General features: G+C 24.3%; 1 protein-coding gene across 1 annotated transcript; it reads right to left on the bottom strand.

Annotated features, from left to right (window-relative positions):
- Nucleotides 1-1,347: 1,347 nt before the first annotated feature.
- Nucleotides 1,348-15,556, bottom strand: LOC112592514 (T-box transcription factor TBX10-like). Its single transcript, XM_025336597.1, has 9 exons — nt 15,451-15,556; nt 11,437-11,650; nt 10,063-10,179; nt 9,761-9,917; nt 9,464-9,619; nt 8,826-8,893; nt 8,154-8,284; nt 3,051-3,279; nt 1,348-1,578 (listed from the first exon to the last, which is right to left on the bottom strand). Exons 1-9 carry the CDS (start codon nt 15,554-15,556, stop codon nt 1,434-1,436), a joined length of 1,323 nt encoding a protein of 440 aa, XP_025192382.1. The 3' UTR covers nt 1,348-1,433.
- Nucleotides 15,557-23,494: the final 7,938 nt, after the last annotated feature.

Raw genomic sequence — 23,494 nt, 5'->3', positions numbered from 1 at the left:
TTATATATTGCAGATCTTGATGATGTCTCAATGTGTTTAAGCCGTTAAAATAAAAACGAACTATACACTAACGACTAATTATACTTTAGAATTTACATGATCTCATTAAGAAATATTTATTTATGATTTACTGAATTATTTTTAATCTAACCTAGACTTAAAAATTTATAACAATAATAATGTGTTTTTTAAAGAGAATTTTGCATAAAAACGAAATAAAATTCTGTAATTGAATTAAACTTATAATTTTAATGGAAAAATTTAAGTAGGCTTTTGGTATAGTATTTGAGTTTGAAGTAAATGTTATTTTTTTTCGAGTTTTGAACTGAATGTTTATGTGAAAATAAATCTCTGAAATTAAAATAAATATACATGGGACGATGTTATGTTTTGAGTCCCCAACGACCTCGATAATGATTAAACGTTAGTGTACGGAAACTAAAACCATCGTCTTGTAAAAATCGTTTAGACTCTAACGGCTGTGGGATAGAAGTAGAGTGATTTCTACCCCTTAATGGGCTGCGGGAAACACACGGGTGGTATCGGTAACAGGCACACGCGACCTCTGCACCTACCCGCCATCAGTCATTGCAATACGTGGAAGATGTTATATAGGGGTGTTCAAGACTTGACATGTTTCTTGTATTTTGTATTTCAAAGGTAATCATCTAACATTCTAACCAGAAACAAAACTATTGGGATCACGTTGTGTAATATATAGTTAGTTAATATTTAATAATATATAGTTTATACTACAACGAAGACATTCATTTATTTTACTTTATGGTCAGTGTCGTTGTTAATGTATAAAACGAAGTAAACTCAACAGAAGGAGAAATACGACTCTCAATATTATGGCAATTTTATTGTCTTAATAAAACGAATAAATTACAAAAAAATAAAGTATTATATTATTACAATATTACCATTTGCCAATAACGTTCATATTATATTATATTATGTATACCACACTAACAATTTAACTATAATAATAACACATTAACACGATAGAAGATATATAATTTAAAATCTGGAACGTATACTAATTATTAACTTATAACTTATAATAAGTAATAAAACTATATTGATATTATTATAATTTAAATATTTAAACTATCGTCATTTACATCCTTTCTGTTTTATTTACAGCTCTAATCAAATTTTAAAACAAAGTTTAATTTTAGAAATTTATAAAATTTATTAGACGTTATAATTTTCTATATCCTATTTTTATAAGTATACAATCCCGTTTAATAATTTATGAATAATACAAATTTGAATTTCACCTAAATTTATATTATACAATTTAATGATTAAAAATATTTATTTATTTATTTATTTATTTATATATATATATATATATATATATATATATGTACATAAATTAAGGATAGTATTAAACTAATTAGTTACTGTTTTGACAAGAACGCGTTCTACCTGGGCGCGTAATCATTTTGCAAATATGTATTGGATGTTTTTTGAGCTTCATGAAACGTGGAAGGTCTATGGTGGTAATGATGCTGGTAAGACATGTGGTATCCGGTCGCTATCTCGGTGTTAGAGTTCTTTTGATGTAATCTATATAAGTAAAAAAATCATGAAAACAATTTTTAAAATTCCAATTTTTTTCTTTTCTAAAATGAAAATTGTAAATATTAAATTATTTAAATTATAAATTGATTAGACTTGAAGGTGATTTTTCCATAAACCATTGACACATGAATCGTAACGAATTAATACTTAAGGGGATTAAATACCGATCGTTAATGTTTATAAAAACATACCTTCATTCGTCTTTCGCTAATTATACGAATAAAAATAGTTTTACGTTAAGAAATCTGAAAACATAATTAAATTTATTACAAAGTTTGAGGGTGATCATCCTACTTTATAAAATTTTGATTCTTCTTTTCTTCTTAAATTTGATTATGAAATTGACGTTTTATTAATCAAGATTATTACATAATTCAAAAAAACAAAAAAGAGATTGTTTTCAAGTAAATTTCTTAGCAAATTATAATATGTTTAAATGTTTAATAGCGCTCTAGTATCATTTTTACATGTACAGCCATGCACACAACGATTACTACGCAGTATGCATCATGGCGTAGAAACTTAGAAAATTGCTTGTATTAAACCTTAAATAATGGTTGGTATAGAATTCTTTTGGTAAAATTAAAGATATTTAATATAAATTATGTTTAAATATTGATTTAATTTATATTTCAATAAAAAAAAGACTTATATATTTTAATCATTACATTTTTTCGTAGAAAATTTTATCATAAAAATATTAACTTGAAATAAATTTACTTTAATACCCATTACACTATTTTATTTTCATTAAATTATAAAAATAAAGACCAATAGCCCAAATACTTATAGGTCCTTAGATACTACTTAAAATTTTAAGTCTTGGATGGTAGAGACGAGCCTAATCTATGCTGTTTTCTGTATACTATATAATTGACGCAATTATTTTGTACGCACGGTACATTTGACTCGTAACGTATAATTTGAGTTCATGTGTCCGTTTGACACCGACAATACTATACCATAGTATGTGTATATATAATTATATTAGGTATATATAGACAATCGACAGGCGCCACCGTGACGCTCTTCGCCTCTACAGTGATTCCAACGCTAATTTTGACCCCTGGCTGTAGTTATTTCTACCAGTTCACCAACTAGATTCATTGCCGTTAGCCTTTATCAATTTAGCTTACACTTATTTTTATTGTCACGATATTAATTGTCTATACGAATACAGTGTTGGTCGTATAGCTGTCATAGATACATAAGTTATTATGGATCTTAGGCAGAGATGAGTTTGTAGTACACTTTTAAAAACCAGTCACTATTGGCGGGACTAGGCGGAGGTGCTATAGTTATGATTATCTCAGTTTTCTTGGTTCTATATAAATATTATACAAAGATTCATCATCAGCGTACTATTGACACTACTTATACATTACACTATATTGTGTATACACTATGTTATACACCAATACTGTAAACTGTAACTATAGTATTTTTTAAGTATTTACCTGTCGTATCCGTGAAACGGGGAGTAATTATGATGCGCATATGCAGACGACGCGAATATTGGCCCATAATTGCACACTTGGCTTAGGTAAGGCGTGACCGGTACGGTTGCGGTAGTAGCCGTTGCCGTCGAATTCAGAGGCACTTGGTGTTGGCCGTGAGTCGAAGCCTGCATGTGCGGCGGCGAAGCCGATGACGAACTGTCGCTGTTGTATATGTTCTCCATCACACCTGTTTATACCAAGCCACACACACGAATATTAAAATGTATATATAATTCCATAATATATATGTTCTGTATAACCATATTACTATAATACCAGTGCCAGATATGTCTGCGTTTATTTAATTGGTAATTATTATAACTATAATAGTTCTTAGAAAATAATAAAACGCCAATTTCGTGTTATATTACCACTTCGATGTTCGACGTATCAACGATTTTATAACATTAAAAATACATAGTATATATATATATTTAGAACAAATATCTAATAATCTTTGGATTATGTTGATGTAGATCAAAGGTATAAAATAAAAATTGTTTAGACTAATCAAATTTAAAATATAAAACTATACTTTATTAAACTCATGTGTATGAAGTATACACATTGTTTCACTCAGATTCTAAAACATTTATATATGTATGTGTATATATATATTGTATACATATACATATACAATATATATATATATTAAGAAGATAGTATATACCTATATACATACATCTTCTTGAAATACAAATACGCAACAAAATAAAGACAATTTAAAATATGAAATATGAACTAAAGACATCTAATTGTAGATGATATTTGATATGTCAAAATAATATTGTAGATATATAAATAAAATTATTTATATCTAGCAAAAATTTTAATAGGTTACCTACCTATTATTATACTACATATTATACAAAATCTGTTAACAACTATTAAAAATAAACAGACATTAAAACTTATAATTTATATAATAGACATATTTGAATATTCAACCAAATTAATTCTATATGGATGCATATAATAATAATTAGCTGAAGTTACGTGAGATAACCAAAAAAAGGTGTTGAAATCAGTTGTTTTGTATTTTATAGTACTTACATGGGCTACATGCATTTACCCACTTTACAATATTATATTTTAGTGGATGAAAAATGTATAGAAGTAGCGCATTCCGTTGACATGTTTAGTGATACAAAATCGGTACCCACGGTTAGGATATTGAAAACCACTCGAAACCGTTTTAATCCCATGGGAAAAAATAGGTTAGTATGGTATCCAAGTTTCATAAGTTCATTGAAAAATGCTAACTATTATTTCGAGTTATTCAGATGTATACTTCTTATGCCTCATCTATCTATCTAAATATTTTAAATATTTGTATACTAAAAATAAGCTGCAATATATATTAGAGTATAAAATAAAATTTTAGCCTAAAAATATTGAATACTTATTATTTATCAATCATCTGTATCGTTAATTCAATTTAGTATAACTGAAGACAGTAAAAATTTAATGTAGACTGAAATTTAAGAAAGATTCATACAATAAAAATAATTAGATATATATAACATTCAGTCTTAAAATATCCAATATGTATTTATTTATTAATAATCAAACGCCAATTCATTCTTATTTTTTATAATAAAATAAACTATATTTTTTAAAATAAAAATTAATAACCATGTCTGTTTTTTGTATGATAATTTAATTTAAATTTTTTATGAAGATGAAAGTTGGAAAGTATAAAAATTATAACGTGATAAGTGATAATAAACTGTAGTTCTCGATAAATTTACAAAATGATTTCATAAATTTTATAAATATATTATATTTGCATGATAAATTGAAAATACTATTAAAATTAAATTATTTATAAATACAAATCCTTAATTTATAAATATTAAGGGTATATGAATTTTATTTTTAAGTTAACGATGTATAATTAGTATGTCTAGATGTTTTATGGATAGATTTTTTTCGTAAACGTTAACTGATCCAGTAGGATTTTTGTCTACATGACCTCGAAGATTTGTGAGGCGGTATGATGCACATTTATCATTCTAATAGGGACGAATAGTCAGTCGTTTGAATGAATACAAAATTGTTATACACACATATGATTTCATTAAATGCAAAAGATTACTGATGCGTTTCAGATTAAAGTATTACAATTAGAATTGTTTGATTAGTTTCTTAACGTTTAAACACTCATACTAGAGTCCATAACATAATATTTGGTATAATTATTTTTTATAACCATGAAATGATTTATAATAATACATTATTATTAAATATGATATTACATATTATTATGCTGTGATAATAAATAACATGATTGTAAAAATGTATTACGCCATTACGTATATTTTTTCAGAACAAATGTGTGAAATTATGTTACGTGTATTTTTGTTTTGTTTTTCTATGTAAGTTCTGCTAATTAGACAAATAACATTTTAAGTCTTTTGACAGTCAGTTGGTTTCAATACAAATTACTTATAGTCGAGATCCAAAGTGGTGTAGGATTAAGAAAAGAGATTGATAGGATTTTTAGATTTTTTTTTCAAATCGAGAAAAAAAATCGTTATTTTTAACTGGTACATTTGTATATATTTTATTGGCATAAATTTAAACTGTAAAAAATGAACTGAGGGATGTGGTGAGGACTGCTGTCGGAAACGGTACGAGCGTCACACATATTTTGACATAGACGTCGCTACTCAGTTTACAAAGATATTTTTATTTATACACATTATGTATGATATTAAATTTATTTTGTTATTTTGTTCGGATAAACGTTTGGGTGGTACAGTAATAAATTGACTAAGATACCCACAACAGTGACAACTGTTTTCAAATTTAAATTAATTTGTTGTGTATAATTTTATTTTGGCACCTGCTATCGGCAGTCATAAAACAGAATTGAAATAATGTAATTTATACAAATATGATATACTCATATTATTAAAAAAAAGTTTATACACACGCACTTGACGCTTCATTAGTAAATTTTATAATTTTCTATAATTTGTAAAATATATTAATATAAAAGTTATTTTATCTAATTATTATTATTTTTAATCTAAATTATTTAAAACATTTAAATACGTTTTTAATTTGTATGATAGTAATTTTGTTTGATTTTAATTTTATCAAAATTTAATCATATCAATTAATATCTATGAATATAGATTTTACACGAATTTAATATTTTTTTAATAGATATAGCATAGAATATTACCTATATTTATATGATTTTATTTTTGAGAATGTCGTTAATTAAAATACTATAATAAATTATTAAATAGTATTTATTTATCCAAGATTGGAATTAGGGGTAGGCGGTCAGAGCCTACGCCTAGGGCGTCTGTTATAAGATGTTAAATGTCTCAACGGTATTTAAATATATATATTTAGGTATCTAATAATTTTAAACTGAGAATCGAAAAAAAATTTTTTGGATGTGTCTATTCATTTAAAACATAATTTTTAGTTATTACAGTATTTCAGTTAATGATATTCTCAAAAATAAAATTATATAAATATAGGAAATATATTCTATGCTATATCTTGTCATTATGTATTTATATGATTAGAATCCTTAGTATTTTTAATTTTTCTTACAAAAATTTTATAGCTAAAAAAAATTTGTTATTAATTAATGGAAAGAGAGCGTAAGGCTGTCAATGTTGGTAAGCGCCAGATATGGATTTAACTATAGGTATGTGTACCTATTGGAGAGATATAAATATTAAATGTGTTGTATACATTTAAATTAAGTTAACAGTTGATTAATTTTAAGTGGGTTAAATATAAATATAAAAATAATACATATTTTCAAAATAATTATATTATTTAATTCCATTTCAATCATCAAATAAAATTATAACAATAGTTAAGGAATAACTTAATATGTATATCACTATACAATTAACTATTTTATTAGAATATAGAAGTATATAGTAACAGTAGGTCTACTATTTATCTTCCATAAATAATTGAAAATAAGTATCAAAATTACTATTAATCAAACTATTTTTATTTTATTTTTGTTGATTATTGAAATTTTTCGTTTAGTTCTTAAATAATCAGCGCAAGCAAACACGGGCACGTGATAGTTTTTAATTGTCTTATTTAGAAACAGACGAGAGACTGCTAATGCGACGGAACGTCAGCGGTGGTATGCCTATTTAACGTTTCCCGAAAATATTATGATAAATGACTACTGCATAGACAACTCTGATAATTAATGAGAGTTTTCGGGTACAAGCAACATAATTTTGTGTACATTGCTCCGCATCGGTTTTTTGTCATTTACAATTTTTTATATCTTTAAGCGACGGACATGATTTAAATAGCATCTAAGAATAAAAAACTAAAACATTAGTTTCAACATGAAGGCGTTGAGCTTGAAACGATTAAAGAATATACCAAAAGTAAGTTGGGTAAGTATATATACATTTATTGGCTATTAACCTACAGTAGGTGCATTAAATATTTAAATTTTTTAAATTTCTCGAATAAATATAAATTAAGAGTAAAAACATTCTGAAATTTCTAATACTTTACTCTGATCAATACTGATTTTTGATGATTGATCAATTAAATCATATGATATTATTTTGGTAATTTGATTTTCGATTTTAAGGTTTTTATATTTTTGATATTATAAATTTGTACAGATATTTAATTTTTAATTTTTCATAAATACTTATCAAAGTGGTAAAAATAAACTTCAAACACGAAATAAAAGAAATTAACACATAATTTACTTAAGAAAGATAAATTTTTGATTTAAAAGCTTTGTTGTCTTAAAAAACGCATTTGAAAAACTACAAAGTAAAATTTGTTTATATGCATTAATAATTTTTGTATTACTTCATCTTCCATATAATACGTACATATTTTCAGCTAACATTTAATTTTACTAATACAATTATTTAACTAAAAGATATTATAGGATTTGTTCTATAACGTTGAAAAATACACATGTGATCTATAAAAACGTCGTTTAAAATATAAATATTTTAATTGAGTCGGTAGAACATTAATATATATATATATTTATCTTTGATAAAAGTATACGAAATATAAAAAAAAAAAACATACCCAAACTTCCTGTTGATTCTTTATTTGGGAACTGAACGCAATTATTATTGTTATGGATTCCAGTGACATTTTTTTTGCATTGCAATTTATTATTGGCGGCTTGTGGTTCACTATCAATAGACATAGGGCCACTGCACAAAAAAAAAAAAAAATTAACTTCCTTCATTAAAAAAAAAAAATACAATTAAATACACATACACACACCCACACGCACATGTTTCACACTTTCACATATTTAAAGCAATGTGTCGAGTATAAAATAAGAACGAATTTTTTTTCTAAAAATCATATAAAACAACATTTATTGCTATTTATGTGCCAATTTACATGAGCATACCTACAATGATTGCCAGAAACAGGGATTTTTTAATTGACTTGTGTTATATTATACACCTTTTTCTGAAATATACTACTAATTTACTAGTGCATGTATAATAATATGTATATTTAAGATCGGTATAGCACACCGGTGTCAATTAGTAACGCTTGGGTTTATTCCAAGAGGGTGTAATGAAGAATGGACAGAAAAAATCTGTCAAGATTTATAATCTAGTAGCTTCTTTAGTCTAATAAATATATCAAGTGTATATTACACACAAAGCTTTTTTAATAGTTCATTTAATTTAGATATTAGAATAAATGTAAACGCATATAATATTAATATGATATTACCATTCTTCAGTCTCACAGTCTCTGAATCCTTTTGCGAATGGATTACTAGCGATTTTCAATTGTGTTATCTAAAAACATTAAAGTTAAATAAAATAGATTTGTTCTTATATGTATATATAAAACAGTCATCCAATTTTATATATTTGAAATTGGACATTAAAATATATATCATTATGTTTATTTAAACTTAATTAATTATCACCATATTTAATATTTTTCAATTAAATTTGACAATTTATTGTACTTAAATTAAATTAAAGAAAAAAGTTACAGAATATTATTATTTTCCGAGTGAGAAAAATTTAATAGGTAACTAATAAATAATTTGGAATTTAGAGAGAGTATTAGATAAATAAAAATAATGAGTTTATGAAAAAAAAAAGTACTTATAGCTATTCTAATAAAGGTAATTAGAAGTAAAAATATAAGAATAATTGATAATATGAAATACAGAAAGTATATTAAATTAAGATTAAATTTTAATTTCCCGATACATTAAGTTAATATTTTATAAAATAAGTAGAGTTGTTCATATATACTAAATAAAAAAGCTTTTCCAAAGAAAGTAACTTATCATTCCTAAATTAGAATTATTTCACAAACGGTCTTAATATTATTATTATTTTTATTTATTTTACCCTGTGATTTTGGTAAGCGGTGACGGCTGTAAATTTAGTTTCTGGAAACATGAATGTTTTAAAATTGTTTGTGGAATTTGAAGAGTCTTCGTCTCTTCCTGGAATGTAGAGTACATGAAATCTGGGTTGGTATCGATGCATTGAATTAAGGATAATCTAAATAAAAATAATTTTTGGATAAAGAAAATTAATTTTTTCAAAAATTTGTGAAATATAGACAGTTCTTGTATCTATGGTTAGAAACGATTTTAATGTAGACAATTACCTAATGATTAAACATTTATATTTTATACATACATGCCCATTGTCATCCATCTGATTGTTAGTCAACTTAAGTTTATCAAATGACACAACTTGTTTCAACCACTGTCCTCCAGACGCTGGAGAATCTGGATGAATATGTACTCTAGGAGGTGATATGGGATCCGATTTACCAGCTACCACCCAGCTTGAACTAGGTTATATATAATAATACCATATAAATAATCAAATAAACTTTAAATATAATTTAAATATTTTTTCCCATAATATCTTTTTAATGTTTAAAATATAATTATAAATTTTAAGACACAAACATCAAATATAATTTGTATATTTACCTATGAAATGCGTATCTATATCTTTTATCATCTACAGGAACAAAGTCCATCATGAGCATATATTCTGCTACTGGATCCAAACCATACAATCGGACTTGAAATGTAGGAAACATTCGTCTGTAATACATACGAGTACATTTATTTATTATTAGTATTTTGTTTAAAAATTGAAGTATATACTATTACATAAAGATTTTAAATATTTTGAATTATTGTAAAATATAATGATAAAATGATAAAACTATGATACGCTCGTTCATGTCTCCAAATTGTATATAGGTAAGTTGTTAATTTAAAAAATAAATAAAATATCTCATATATCAAGAATAATATACGTATAATATATATAATATAATATGTTATATATGAAAAAAATTTTAATTTAAATTTATTCTATAATTTGCAAAAATATTTTTTTTATAAATTTATTTTAACCAAAGATTTATTTATAATATAATAATCGGATAAATATAAGATCCAATATATACTAATAGATGATTTCCGTTAAAGAAAGATAGGTATGTATACATTTTTACATCGGGATAAAATATAAACATATAGCTTAAGCGTCAATAGTTCGAGTGTTTGGCACTCATCACTGCGATCTTTGGCGCCGATGTGACGCTTCGAAAATATACATAGATTTTTTTATGAAAAACAATACCAAATAGTTATAGATTAATAAGTCAAAGTGCCTATGTAGTAATAATACGAATATTTACCTTTTTGAATAATAAAGAAAAGAATATTTACACATAAATCCCACAATATAAAGATAAAGAAATATAGGTACCATAATAGGTACATTATATAATATTGTATAGTGTATATATACAGTACATCATTTTTCATCATAATATTCTCTTAGAGGAATTTAGAAATAATTTTTTTAAATATGGTTTAAAGTCGAATTCAAGCCAAGGAAATGGATATCAAAGTTACAATTAATAGTTACAATTCGTGGAGGAACTATTATTATGAACTTATTTATTTAATATTATAGGCTATAGGCGACTACTTACTAAAATCAGTAAAATTTTAAAATAATTTAAATTGAGTATATAAATATAGATTATATGGCATAAATAAATTAAAATAAGTTTTTTAATAAATATTCTACAACTGGACCAGATAATACAAAAGTTATTAAAATATTTAAATTTAGCAGCAGAGATATAAATATAATATCTGATATATTCTGATCAGTGAGCAAAGCAAAAAGGTACATCTTTATTTTAGATCCATAAACAGTTTATTAAAATATAAAATATCATTAATAATTTATAGTAGTAAAATATACGTTATATCGTATATTGTATAGATGCACTAAAAAATTAACTTAACTATTTATTTTAACACATAGTCTTATTTTACCTGCCAGCTTTGGTGACGATCATTTCTGTACCAAGTTCATTAAACTCTTCCCACAAATGTTTCATTTCTAATGCAGCACCAACTCCAGAAAGTTTTGGATGTTCTTGATTGTTGGCCACTACATCCAATCTTTTTCTATCAGGTGATAAATACGACTGATGAGAAGTTGATTTAATTGCTTGTATATTTGTACTTGATACAGTTTCTAAACATGCTGTAGATAAATAAATAAATAAATTTTTTTTTCTTTACAATTAACATGATTTTACTTTGAGTTTTTATTACTTTAAATCATTGATAATAATGTGTATATTATAAAATATTTAAAATAAATTAAATTTAAATAATTTTGTATTGCATATAGTAGTTGTAGTAATAGAACATATATTATATTGTATAGTATGTATAATCTCAACTTAAATATTAAGTGGTCAACAATAGAAATTTAAGGCAGTTTAATCAAAGTAAAAAACTACAAAGACTATTAGTCTGATTATATTTTAAAATATATTTAAAACAAAAACAATATTTTCTTTTTTTTAAACATATACAAAAATAACCAAATACTTATATTTTTCAATTCTCATATCTAAATTTTAAAATTATTTTTAAATAGTTTTCATATTTAAACAATATTTTTTGGCAGCTGTTTTGTTATTATACGAAAATATGTTAAATGTATTTTGAAATTTATTGCTAAAATGAATATCTTGATAAAATACAAATAATTTAGCTAAATATATAAGTATTAAAAATGTAAATAGGTAGATTATCTTTATTGATTACTAATAATTATACAGCAGATATTAAAAGAAAAAGTTTAAAGATATGATATTATTTTTATTAGTAATAAATAATAATACATTAATATGAATAATAAATCGATGACATTTTATTATTACACCATGGACATATAGATTGGTATTATTATTTTTTAAGTTTATTTAGAATTAAAATAAAATAAACAATTTTTTAATAAAAAAAAGGCTAATAAAAACTTAATGTTAACCTAATATCATATTTTATACGAAACTAGAGCTTAACCAATTCTTTAAATTATTATTTTTAAATAAAATACATTTTTAATGTTAAATATTTTTAAGATTAATGAAATTATCAAATGATTTATTTTTCTGTACTATAAATTATAATAGATCATTACACCTAATAAAATATATAAATTGGACCTTAAGGTATGATTTGGTTTCATAAAATTACTAAGCAATATAAATTTTAGTAAGAAAAATTCTACATTTTAGACATAATAAGAAAAATTATCTTCTGTTGTTATTTATTGATCTTCACAAATGTATTACTAACTCTAACAATACAATATAATAGCATAATAAAAATTATTAAAATATTATTTTATGGCTATTTGTTATATATTATAGTAACTAGATGTCAAATGTCAACTGCAAACGCATTTCAAAAGGAAAAATATTATTTCAAACTATATATAATTATATAAACATATCACCTATTTAAAAATCTTAAAAATAATATTAATAGTCAATTAATTTTAACTACAATTTTCAGATTTCTAGTAGATATATCAATATAGTATTAATAATATTTAATTTTTAATCTTTATAAAATAATATGATTATAATTACTGCAAGATCAGTAATTTCCAAGTATCATACAAACGTACATTCATTTTATTTATTATAAAGATTGTATTAGATTTATGCACTTATATTTAATTTTGTGATTTTCCAACTCTTTATGTACACACACAAAAAAAAAAAAAAAAAAACATTAGATTTTTGCGAATCGAAACAAAATATTAGTATGCGAGCCAGAATTTAGTGATCGAATTGCGGGATATTAAACAGCTTACAACCCGCTCAAGAGCTCAAATAATATGTGCACAATTTTATGCCAATTGGTTAAAACCTGTAAATTTGATTTATGTATTAAAGAGCCGATAAAAGCCCGATATTGGTATAATTATATTATTAGGTATATAGGTATATATGATATATATATATATACATGAGATTATATATATTTTTATTACATTTCAATTTTTTTTTCTATATGGTAAATGGCAATTTTGTCTTGCATATTATTAGATTATTGTAGTATTTTTTCAAGTCACTATAATTGAAAATATAATAATTTAAGTTAAATAGATATGTATTTTTATATACCTATATCTGTTAATATAATTGAACTTGAATTTTAAAAAAATTATTGGCAAAACACCAATTCTGAATTTGAAGGTCCAATACAAAATAGTAATTAAATAACAATTAATAAATTAATATAATTTAAAATTTTATTAAAATAGAAAAAATAATAATATGTAGCACTTTCTACTTTTTTTTTTATGCAACTTAAGATACAGTATATTTAATATACCTTCCTAATATTGTAAAAAATAACATTCCCTTAATTTATATAAATTATAGATTAAACAGTAGTGATTTAATGTTAATTAAAAATAAAAACGTATTTTAAAAGTTTCTTAATTATGACTAAATTAAATTAAATGCTTAAAATATTCGATTAAATTGTTAAATACTTATTTTGATATAGAAATAGAATATACTGTGAAATACCATAAATTTACCAAAAAATAATATTATTATTATTATTATTATTTATGTTATTTTTAAATAACATTTTTATGATAAGAATTTATAAGAATTATACTTAATAAATAGTTTATTTGTCAAAATTCAAAGTATATTTGAATTCTTTATTTTTATCAATTATTAATATTTAATATTATGTATTTACTTATGAGATAAAAAAACAAAATTAATTTTAAAATACACTCGAAAAAATTAATATGAAATGGTTTAATTATATTAAGTTATATTATGGCAGACGACAGTATAATAATTTATAAGTTGTTATACATATATATTTTTAAAATACATCAATAATAAGAAAATGCGTAGTAAATGTAGTCAATAGTATATGTATTGAGATGATTAAAAAATTTGAAATAATTTACAATATTCTAATATTTATTACAAATTAAAATTAGTATAGTTTTGAAATTAACCAGTATATTATAATATATATACATAATAGCTACTATATATATGTTATACACTTATACATAGCCATATGTTCGTAAAAATGATTGGGATCCTACAATCTATATCTATCGATGATTAAACTATATAAAAGTATATAACTAATGATACGTATTTATTTTTTTTTTATAGCCAAAAATAAAAAAATATACAGATAGTTATCATAATATTTAATATATTTATACATAATTGCTAATAGGCGCTTAATTTAACTGATATAATATATTAACTATAAGCTGCACATGAGTAATTTAAATAGTGACTTAGATCTATATTAATTTAATAATAATATTGCTCATAGAAATGTTTTATTAATAATAATTAGTAGTATATTATATATACAAAATCTGATTATTATTTTATGGTATTATTATAAAAAAGTTTATGTGTTTTTAAAAAAAAATTAATTTTTACGAGTATTATAATCTAGTTTTTAAATTATATTAAAAAAACTATTAAATATATCATATACCTATGTTTATCTCCCGACCTAGACTTAATGTATTTTAGATATTTAATTATTCATATTGTTGAATTAACATTATAATTAATTATTTTATTAAAATGAATCTATACTTTTATTACCTATAATATTGAAATATTTTACTCAAAAATGTAGATTAAAATAAATATATTAATTTGACAATTTATTTTATATGCAGAATTCACATTCTTGAATAAACACAGAAATTAATTGAAAAATTGTTTATATTTATTACGTAGTATCTAAAATTGTTGGTTTATATATTATATATATTCGTAATTGCAATCTCATAAGAAAAAAATAAATTAAATAGAATATTTGTATTATTTGGTCAAACCAAAGGTGATTTAATATATTTTCCGAATCCATACAATCATACTAGTAATTAATGAAATATTTAAAGTACATCCATAAATATTTGTAAGACCATAAAAACAAAAAAAAAAGCACAAAAACATTATATACTTTGGCACCTACCTTCAATATCCTTCATCGGTGTATTGGATGGTGGCGCTACCCAGTTATCATCATACAGGTGTTCAACGTTCCCACTATTTCCATACGTATTATAAAACGGGTGCATGCTGACCACCCCTTAAACACTTATTTTGTCAACACCGAATTTTTTTTTTTTTTTGAAAAGTTGATTAGCGTTTATTCAGTGAGAAAAATATTTAAAAAAATGATATTCATCACTATAGGAAAACAAATGTATATAAAAATGTTAAACACCCGTGACTGATTTACACGACAATTATTGTACATTTGCCATCGTGAAATGCGGATGATGATTTTTTTATTACCGAAAAAAAAAATTAAATAGATAACTCAAAGCAAAACAAACGAATATCACCCTGTCAACACGCGTGTGGTTAGGGTATTTAACCAGGACAGATTTTTAAAGGTGGCGAAAAAACAACACCGAATCTCGCGAACCTTTCACCAATACTGGTCTATTTCTCTGTCATCCCGTTTTCTCCGTCACTAAAATCTTTTATTTTTAACGTCGTCGTAGTACTATTTTTTCATCATTCACACATTTCACAGCCCACCGGTGAAGGGATTGGCTTTCGCTTTGGATTGGTCAAGTGGGCTGGGCGTACGCATAATTCCCCTTCTGTTTTTCTCCGATCCAGCCTCCCGTTCCCCCTTTTGAACACACCCTCCCATACATTTATGTTTAAATGTTTTTAAACTGTACCTAATATACCTATACGATTTTTATTCATTTTCAGTAGTTGAAGTTAACTATATTGAGTGGTAAATATTTTTCACAATATTTATTAAACAAATTTATTTATACTTACTCGTACTTGCTTACATCTTTATTTTAAATATTTTATTAACCAAGTTATCCATTGTTATTATAATAATTTAAAATATCCATATGTTTGTAAATTTTTTGTAATCAAAACTTTCTTATAGGTAAGATATCTAACATATCTAATGATCCATGTTGCTATACTCACCTATTACAAATACAAAATATCTAAATTATTTTTTAAGATCTTATAATGGCTTATGCAGTATTTGTTTGTAATTATATTAATATATATGTTATATATTTATAAACTATAAATCAGGTAATAAAATATAAATAATATTTATTTTTTAAATATGAAAATAATTAATAATAATATACGAGTCTTTACTTGGCATAAAATATGATGCTGTGTCGTACTATGTAAAAATATTATTTTTAATTTAAAATGTAAAATGTATACCTATGCCATATTTATTAAAGTTAATAAATAAAATATTTACAGAAGCGTCACGAATTTATTTTTTATCACTTTTATGTAGGTGGGTAATTTTGTTAGAATATAAAATTTTTTATATTTTATTATGAATAAGTAATATGTTTTTAATTCAATGTGATAAATCAAAATTATACCGATTTATTCTAGGTGTATATAATATCTAACAAAACATGTTCCATGTTGTTGTATGTAATTGGGAAGCTGGAAAGATAATTTTATACTGTGTACATTGGGCATTTATTACTAGAAATTATATAGGTTATAATAATAATAATAATAATTGATATTTAAAAATAATATCAATTTTTATTTCACAATAATTAAAATTATGTATGTAGACAAGTTTAGCTCTTATAAATAAAATTTTCTTTATGCCACTGCAGTCTATTATATATGTATAAATAAATACGAATTAAATACATAAAAGTTAATAGAACTGTTAATACATATTGTATAAAGCTATATCCATGTATTTCATAAATTATTGAAAAAGCTTGATCACAAATAGCAATTATAAAATATCTATATATTATTGTAGAATATTTTAATAGGTATGTAAAATTATGATCTATATTCTATATGTTTAAATCATCAAAATCGTTTTTTTTGGTAACATATCTACAGTCTCTTAAATATCTACCTACAATATTAAAGTATGTATATAACTCCATACAATAATATAAGTAAAAAAGAAAAAAAAGATTTGACCAAAAATCAACAGATATGTATTATTTACCTACCTACATATGTTATATTTTTCTGTAAAATATATTGTACTCGTATTTTATTTATGATGTTATAACTTAAATCATATTAATTATTAACTATTTATAAGTAGAGCTGATATATTTAAACTTTTATACATTTTTTAAAATGTATCTATTAAAAATAGAATCGATAATATATCGTTTGTGCATAATTACACGTTATATTTATAAATGAGTATAAGTTACTATCATAATGAATGCCTATTACATACATAACATAAATCTATCAATATTTATATTTACTGTAAGTCTGTATAGAATATAAGCATTAGATACATATATCTTAAACTAAAATAATAATATATTAATAAGTCTTATATAATTTGTTTATAATTATTTTACATCAAACTGTTTAATATATTAATTATTAATAATAATACTTATATTGTAATAACTTCTATATTACAATACAAACTCTTGTCTCTTAAATAATAATAACGTGGACTATAGAGATACTAAGGAATTAATTGTGCTTGTGTAATACTTCTTCTATTTTTATACCCTGCAAATATGTCAATGTAATTTTTTTGTTAAAAACCTTTTCATTTCTGTTGTTATAGATAAAATGGCAAATTGTCAAGTTACATTTAAGTATAGTTATATTATACTTACTCAATTACTTTATAATTTATATGAAGTATAAGTTAAGTGAGGTAGGTACTAGGTACTATCTTTAAGGGCGGCGAACTCCGGTGGTCCTGAGAAGGTTAAGAAGAGGTCCAGAAAATATTGTTAATGCAAAATGTATAATTTTTGAAACCGCATGAACGAGGGGTAAGTCGGAGAGCTGTTCCGTCTACCCCCTACGTATGTATAAATATTTGATATTGTTAATAAACGATGATGGCGCTGTGGAAGCAATGCGAAAGCAGTTCCCGCGGCGTCGTCAGTTAAAAACTGGAAAAAAAGGTACTAGGTACTATAAGATGCATAACATGAGTACCAGCATACTTTTGATTATATGTAAGGTATTACTTATTAAAGATGTTGCTAATTCACAAAGTTACAGTCAATCACCAATAGCTAGACAATTTTTAGAATATATTATATATTTTTAAGCTATTAAAAAAAAATATTTATACATTTTATCAATATCTACTATTTAGTATTTAATAACTATAGTTTATTGTTTATAAATTGTAAGTTATTACTATCTGCCCGTTTAACCATATAAATATTCTTATTCTTATTTAAAATTAATATTTATTAATGTAATGACTTTAATTGTAGTGAGTTAGAAGTAAATGCTATTTAATCGTATCGATATTTGAATAAACCTATTTTTATATTATTATTATCATACTGAGTATAAATACACATAAAAAAAAAATTATTCACGTCATTTGATAATTGTATATCCTATATTAATTTTAAATATACCATTTATATCTTTAAAAAATATTCTATTTTAAAATTACAAAAATACTAAAAAACACTGGTGTCTGTTGTGGGCTATATGTGCATGACCACGAAGTTTTTTTTTATATTTATTTTATGCACCTAATTTTTATTACACTGTTGAAATATCTACGATGGCTTCTACATCGAACAGGCGTACTTGTATTATAAACTTCACATATTTCTTTCTATTCTTCCTCTCTCCCTCTATCTTTACATTAAATTTTTACTAGCCATACAGGAAATAGGGCCAATGTAAGTTGTCATCACCTCGCCTTCATGGTGTATATACATGCAAGAATTAATAACTCGAAGTGAATGTACGCAATAGGCAGACGGAGATTACTTTTCATTATACGATTCATAATAATGCGTACAATAACAATAATGAATATCATCGTTATTTCTAAGAGCGATATTGAAAGATTCAGTCCAAGTGTAATATACATAATTAATGTTATTACTTATTTTTAAGTATAACTTTTATAAAATTTTATCTAAACATTTTTCCTGATTATCTCCCAACAATATTAAATATTTTATTTAACATTAAAATAATAATTATTATTAATATAATTAACTTAATATATTTCCGTACATATGTTAGATACATTATTATTTATTATAATATCCGGAAAAATGTTATTAAATTAAGTTGTTATTTTTAACTGTAAAATATCAATAAAATCTATTACTTATTAAGTATAGGCTTTAACTAATATTAAACAAAAAAAAAACTTTAATAATTAAGTATTAATATAAGTATAATTAAAGAGTATATTATTGAAATGTTGGGAGTGCTAAAATTAGATATTAGCTATTATCAGTGGTGCATTTTAGGATTGTTTTTGGAGGGTGTCCTGACTTCGAACTAAACTTTTTTTCCACAAATATTATCATAGTTTCATCACAAATTCATACCTAATTATAATACACATTATAAGTGGAATTTTTTTTGTAAAAAATCTTAGGATTGTTACTTAAATTTTTGATTATAATTATAACAAGAATAGAATATAAACAATTTGACTTAATGAATTAAAAATAATTTAACATTTTAATTCATATTAGTTTAATTAATTTTGTACACTCATATATACTTTTATAGGTATATATTTAAAAAGAATTTTTACAATATTAAAGGTAGACTTTATTTTATTTTTTTTGTCTAATACTTGATTACTTTTAATGTGATTCTTCCGAATGATTGATGATAATTGATAACATATGGCTAATTAATTTAAACTTTTCTAAAGAAAACAATATATTATTTAATTTTTAAAGTAATTTTAAAATATTACATCATTCGTTAACAATATTTTGCGATACTTCAGTAATTAATAGAATTAAAAAAAAAACATTCGGGGGAGAGTATGACACTCCCTAAAATCGCTATTAACTATTATTGAGTTTATAGTGGTTTTTATATTTTTTAAGTATTAAAATTTAAAATTTAATGTATTAATGACATTGATTTAAAAAAAAATATATAGGTATAGAAGCCTATGCTCGTAAACTAGATTCAGATATTTTGTATTTTAAGAATTCTTAATTATATCAGATTTAGAATAAAAATTATAAATCTGATTTATATTTTAAGATAATAATCATGTAATTAAAAAAAAAATTATCATGTAAATATGTTACATGTTTTATGTTTCATTTGATATTTTATTCCATGTTATTTCTGAATTGTTTTAAACTAATTTCCTTACAACTTTTGAAGTGTCATTGAATAAATCGTTTGATACGATGTATATTGAGAAATATGATCATGGTTGAATCAGTTTTTATAGGGGCTGTTTTATTTTTGGACTGATTTCATAAAAATAAAGTTACCTCATTATAAAATATGTTTAAAATATTAAAAAAATAGTATAAGCTAAATTAAATTTGTTATGATATTTAACATCATACTATTTATTATTGGACATAATTGATTATTCAAATGCGTACAAATTTCATATCGTATACTGTATATGCAATATAGCAGACATATAGGTAGGTACTTGCATAAATTAACAAAATATGTTCAAATATAAATATACCATATAGTTAGTGTCTGTATAAACAAAATGAAGCGTTCTATAATGCAAAAATAATTATACATCATATTATATTTATTGCAGACATGTTATAGTTACACACTTGTACAGTACTACTTGTATGTTCTAATACTCAGTAGGTAACTCATATTTGTTATTAATATAAAAATCAATACTAGGTGTGATCAAAACATAGCAGGGCTAAAATTATATTTTCGCTAAAAATAAACGTATCGATAGATGAGAATACACACTTATCAAATAAAATAAAAGATAACACTAAATTACGTAATTCAAACTATGAGTTAATATTTTCTTTTTGTAATGATAATAAACGACAGCTCCTTAGAGTCATATACTCATATTTCATATATATCTGTTTTATCTTCCTTTTTTTAGTCATTTCAAATAAACCAAAGCAGCATGTTTGCATTAAATTTTGCGTTAAACTCAGTAAATTAGCGACTGAAACTCTTGAAATGATTAAAAAAATATTTATAGGGTTTTTAGAAGGTTGAACAACTTGTAATGACTCCCGTGCTGGTCGACTTTCAACTTCAAAGCAAAAATTCGAGAAATTATTCGATCACATCCACGAATGACGATAAGAGAACTTTTTGGTGAGTGTATCTAACATTTCTCATGGATCATGCCAAATTATTTTAACTAAAGACTGAAATTCCAGTTCAAATGTCCCCCTTACTCATCGTACCTCACCCCTTGTATATTTTGTTTTTCTAAAAATTAAAACTGACCTCAATGGATAACAATTTGATGACATTGAAACAATTAAAACGAATGCGGTTGAAGACTTCTAACATTGTTTTAAAGAGTTGCAGAATCGATGAGATAAGTGAATAGTTGAGTAATGGGTAGTTTGAAGAAGACTAATATTTTAACAAGTATTTGTTCATTTAAATTTTTAAATAAAAAAATCCCGGTATTTTTTTATCACATCTCGTATTATTCAATATATTTTTTTTTTAACTATAAAACGGGAATGTTGCTTATTTATGTATAATGTTTCCAAAATCTACCAATTAGATAAAACACATTAATAATACACTTTAAATTATTTATGTAAATGTTAATAAAATATTTGCGTAACTGTAACTCATTTATCCTATCTATTTGGAACCAAGAAGGCTATGAATAATTATAATGTTGAAATTAATATATTTCTATGTATGTAATATAATATAAATAACTTAGATCTGAAATAAATATAGGTGTCTTACTGGAGTAAAATCTTCTGTATTTTGCTGTACCGAAGACCACGGACAAGGCACGCAGTCAGGATTTTAGTTTTTGGGAAGAAAAATCTAAATAATTTTGAATACAATTTTTATTTTTATTTTTTTACATGATTGATGTACAAAACTTTTTGTTTTTAATTTTAAAAATTTCAAGGGAAGTCTAGACTTCATGGAACTCCCTGGATACGTGTCTGGGCCACAACAAGGCTTGCAAAGTCGTAAATATTTAATAAAATATTAACGTTGTTCAATTATAGTCGTTTCGTGGAAAGTTGTGATCAACAAACTACTCACCAATTTTGTGTAATATATAATCCTAAGTAGTTGATACGAACTCCAACTCATGAATAAAGTTTAATCGAGAACCGCAGATTTTACGAGGTCACGCCTCACACGTAGATGAAGATCTCAAGATGACTATAGTTGTTTGCTCGCGAATACTCGTTACTGGATGACATAAGACTGAATACGAATGGGGATCGCTTCTGCAAAGCTATTACCACGGTCTAGCGCCCGGTCGCCAAGCTGCAGCGTTTAGAACTTCACTGGATTTAAATTTTCAATCTTTCTTGGAAATTGCCACCAAAATGAGATTTAAAAATTATTTCATGATTGTGCAACGAGCACGGTAGTTTTTGTCACGATAAAAATAATATCAAATCGAATTCGTCCATCATTCATTGCCCTGTTATAGTACCTACGTCAATACAGTATACCTTCTAACCTACTGCGTATCAACCCAGTGGTAGGTACCTATGTCATTTGTTACTGCGATTATACACTGATATTATACAACTGTATAACATTCGTCTAGGGACAACACGGATATTGCCGCCATTGCCATATCGAATGACATTTTATTGCTTATATTGCGGAGGTGTTGAGGTACAGTATATATTATCGTATGTTTGGTGTAAAATATATAATATTATGTTCATATATAGCTGTTTTTAAACGACTTGGTAGTCGACAACGTTCGCACCCGACTGCCGTAATCTATAGTTTATACACTCTTTTTGCCGTTTTTGTAACAGGAAGTGGAATACAGGATATTGTATATTATAAAATTAATATGCGTGTGGTTTTTTTGAATAATTGCACCCTTATACCCGAACGCGCTTATAGAATAGGCTTGTGACGACCGTTGATGACAAACGCAGAATAAACATTGACTTGATTTGTTGACACAGGCCGTATAGAACGTATAATAATAAATAATACTAATAAATATAATGAAAACCTACAATGCATTATCGCGTGTGAAATGATATTATTGCCGGTTGATGACAGACCCA

This window comes from Melanaphis sacchari, unplaced genomic scaffold (assembly GCF_002803265.2).
Source record: "Melanaphis sacchari strain LSU unplaced genomic scaffold, SCAv2.0 Contig178_pilon_pilon, whole genome shotgun sequence".
NCBI lineage: Eukaryota > Metazoa > Arthropoda > Insecta > Hemiptera > Aphididae > Melanaphis > Melanaphis sacchari.
Note: the sequence above shows the minus strand (reverse complement) of the source record. Positions and strands in the feature narration are given on the sequence as shown.

Bases quoted from the DNA above. Each gene is read 5' to 3' on its own strand.
- LOC112592514 (XM_025336597.1), bottom strand. From the start codon at position 15,556: ATGCACCCGTTTTATAATACGTATGGAAATAGTGGGAACGTTGAACAC. The intron at 8,285-8,825 runs GTAATATCATAT...TTTTTTGTGCAG, and splicing joins GACTGTGAGACTGAAGAATG to TGGCCCTATGTCTATTGATA. The intron at 1,579-3,050 runs GTAAATACTTAA...TTACTTATATAG, and splicing joins CCGTTTCACGGATACGACAG to ATTACATCAAAAGAACTCTA.